At 15.6% G+C, this 2051-nt stretch overlaps 1 protein-coding gene across 4 annotated transcripts in view; it reads right to left on the reverse strand.

Moving 5' to 3' along the window:
* LOC102671917 (ubiquitin carboxyl-terminal hydrolase) overlaps nt 1–553 on the reverse strand; it is a 2046-nt gene extending 1493 nt beyond the window's left edge. Inside the window, exons 1-3 of one of the 4 annotated variants that reach the window (XM_006624328.2) lie at nt 408–553; nt 245–307; nt 161–172 (exon numbers count right to left, since the gene is read on the reverse strand). In XM_006624328.2, coding sequence (XP_006624391.1) covers nt 161–172; nt 245–280 — 48 coding nt within the window. In that variant the 5' untranslated portion in view covers nt 281–307; nt 408–553. The remainder of the gene's footprint in view (nt 1–160; nt 173–244; nt 308–407) is intronic. The other 3 variants (XM_031514503.1, XM_031514504.1, XM_031514505.1) reach the window with 3 other exon arrangements.
* Between the last annotated feature and the right edge of the window lie 1498 nt (nt 554–2051).

The raw sequence follows: 2051 nt of genomic DNA on the forward strand, positions 1-2051 counted from the left end.
AAATTTATCAATATAAAATTTATCAGTAATAAATTTATCATATATAAATTTATCAATTAACTTTTTAATAAATATATATAAAAAATTTTAAAATTATTTACAATATAAAAAATCACAATATCGTAGAGGTTAATATCAACAATGAAAAGTCATGATTTACCTTTGTCATAACCTGAAAAAGAAAGAAATGAATTTAATTTATGTATAAAATTGTATTTTTTAACATTAAAATAAAAATTCTTACTTCTGGATTCGATTCCATTGGTATCCAAGACGTCATGATGAATTTTATTGAATTTTATTTTATCTAAAAAATATAAAATTCAAAACTTAATATTTAAACTTTATATTTATTATAAAAGATATAATAAATTTTAAAAAGAATTTTCATGAAAATAGTTACTCACAACAAATGTTGGAAATTCACTAAAGTGTATTTGTAGTATTATACCTACATAAAATTTAAATATGATATATATATTAATTTATTACACTGACGAATTTTTTATCTAAACTCTGTAACATTGACACAATTGTGTAATATTGGCTCTTAATAAAATCAATGTTAAACTTATGAGTAATAATAAAATATTTATTTTTATCTGTAATTTATTTTATTAGTTTTAAAATACAAATAAAAAATTTAATCTACTTCATTAAATTTTTCAATTGTCTGTAGTAGTAAAAATAGCTAACATTTTAAAATCAAAATATCTTTAAAATTTTTAAGCAAGTAAGTACATATATGTTTATATAAATATTTGTATTGATTAATATTATTTTTTTTTTATCTAAAAGATCTTTGAAAAGATAATAATAAAAAATGACTGTAAGATTTATTTTTTTTATTTTAAATTATTTTAAATATTGATTTATTAGTAAAAATTTTATAATTAAATAATAGATTTGTTAAATAAAAAATACATTAATACTATATAGCTATAAAATTTGATTACAAAGTAATAAAATTGCCACAAAATCTCCGCAAATTGACTACAAAATTACTATATTCATCATATATATCAAATTACTTTCAATATAAAAAAAAAAATATATCAATCAACTTTGATATCAAATTTGCAACAAAAATAGATTATAAGATTTGGTACATAAGTTAGTATATCTTCTTTTGATGCCAAATATAAAATGAATAGTTGTAAATGAACTTCAAATTAATAAAGACTCCATAAATCTATTTTTTTGAAAAAAATTTTTTTTGAAAATAAATAAGATATATAAAATATTTATTTTGTAATTATTTATTTTTTATATCATAGTTTATTTTTTATATCATAGTTTTATTTTAACTTTAATTTTAATTAATTAATAATCTTCTTTTGTGTAATTATTATATTCAAGAATCCTATTTCAAATCTTCTTCCATATCATGAATTGAAGAACATGAAAAAAAACAATTAGATAAAATACATTAATGTTAATAAAATATATAGTAATATTAATTTAAAAAAATAAAATAATTGTATGCCATAAATATAGGAAATGAAAATAATCATTGTATAAAATCTAATTTGCAATTAGAAAATGCTATGCTCAATCAACAAACTTATTCTGCAAATAAAAAGCACATTATTAATATATCATACATATATGTGTAACACATTTATAAATAAACATAATATTTATATTTTAGTTACAATCATTCATTGTCTTTATAATCTATTTTATATCACGTAATATGTTTATGTATATTTATATCATGCAATATGTTTATGTATATTTATATCAAATTATACTTGTATTAGAATATTATATGTAAAGGTATTATATATATTATTATTATTATTATATATAAAGATCATATATGGATTCATATATAAATGAAATTAATACAAATATAAATTTTGAGATATATAAACAAATTAATATATGTATATTATAAATCTAATATTATTATAAAAAGTAACAATAGCAGAATTGTTTTTGTGTGTATTTGAAAGCAAAAGGTAAAAATAGATAAATTTTATGATAATAAATAAATATAATTTTATTAATTTATAATAATATAGATTTATTAATAATATATAATATAT

The sequence above is a fragment of the Apis dorsata genome, unplaced genomic scaffold (genome assembly GCF_000469605.1).
Source record: "Apis dorsata unplaced genomic scaffold, Apis dorsata 1.3 scaffold_1037, whole genome shotgun sequence".
NCBI classification, from domain to species: domain Eukaryota; kingdom Metazoa; phylum Arthropoda; class Insecta; order Hymenoptera; family Apidae; genus Apis; species Apis dorsata.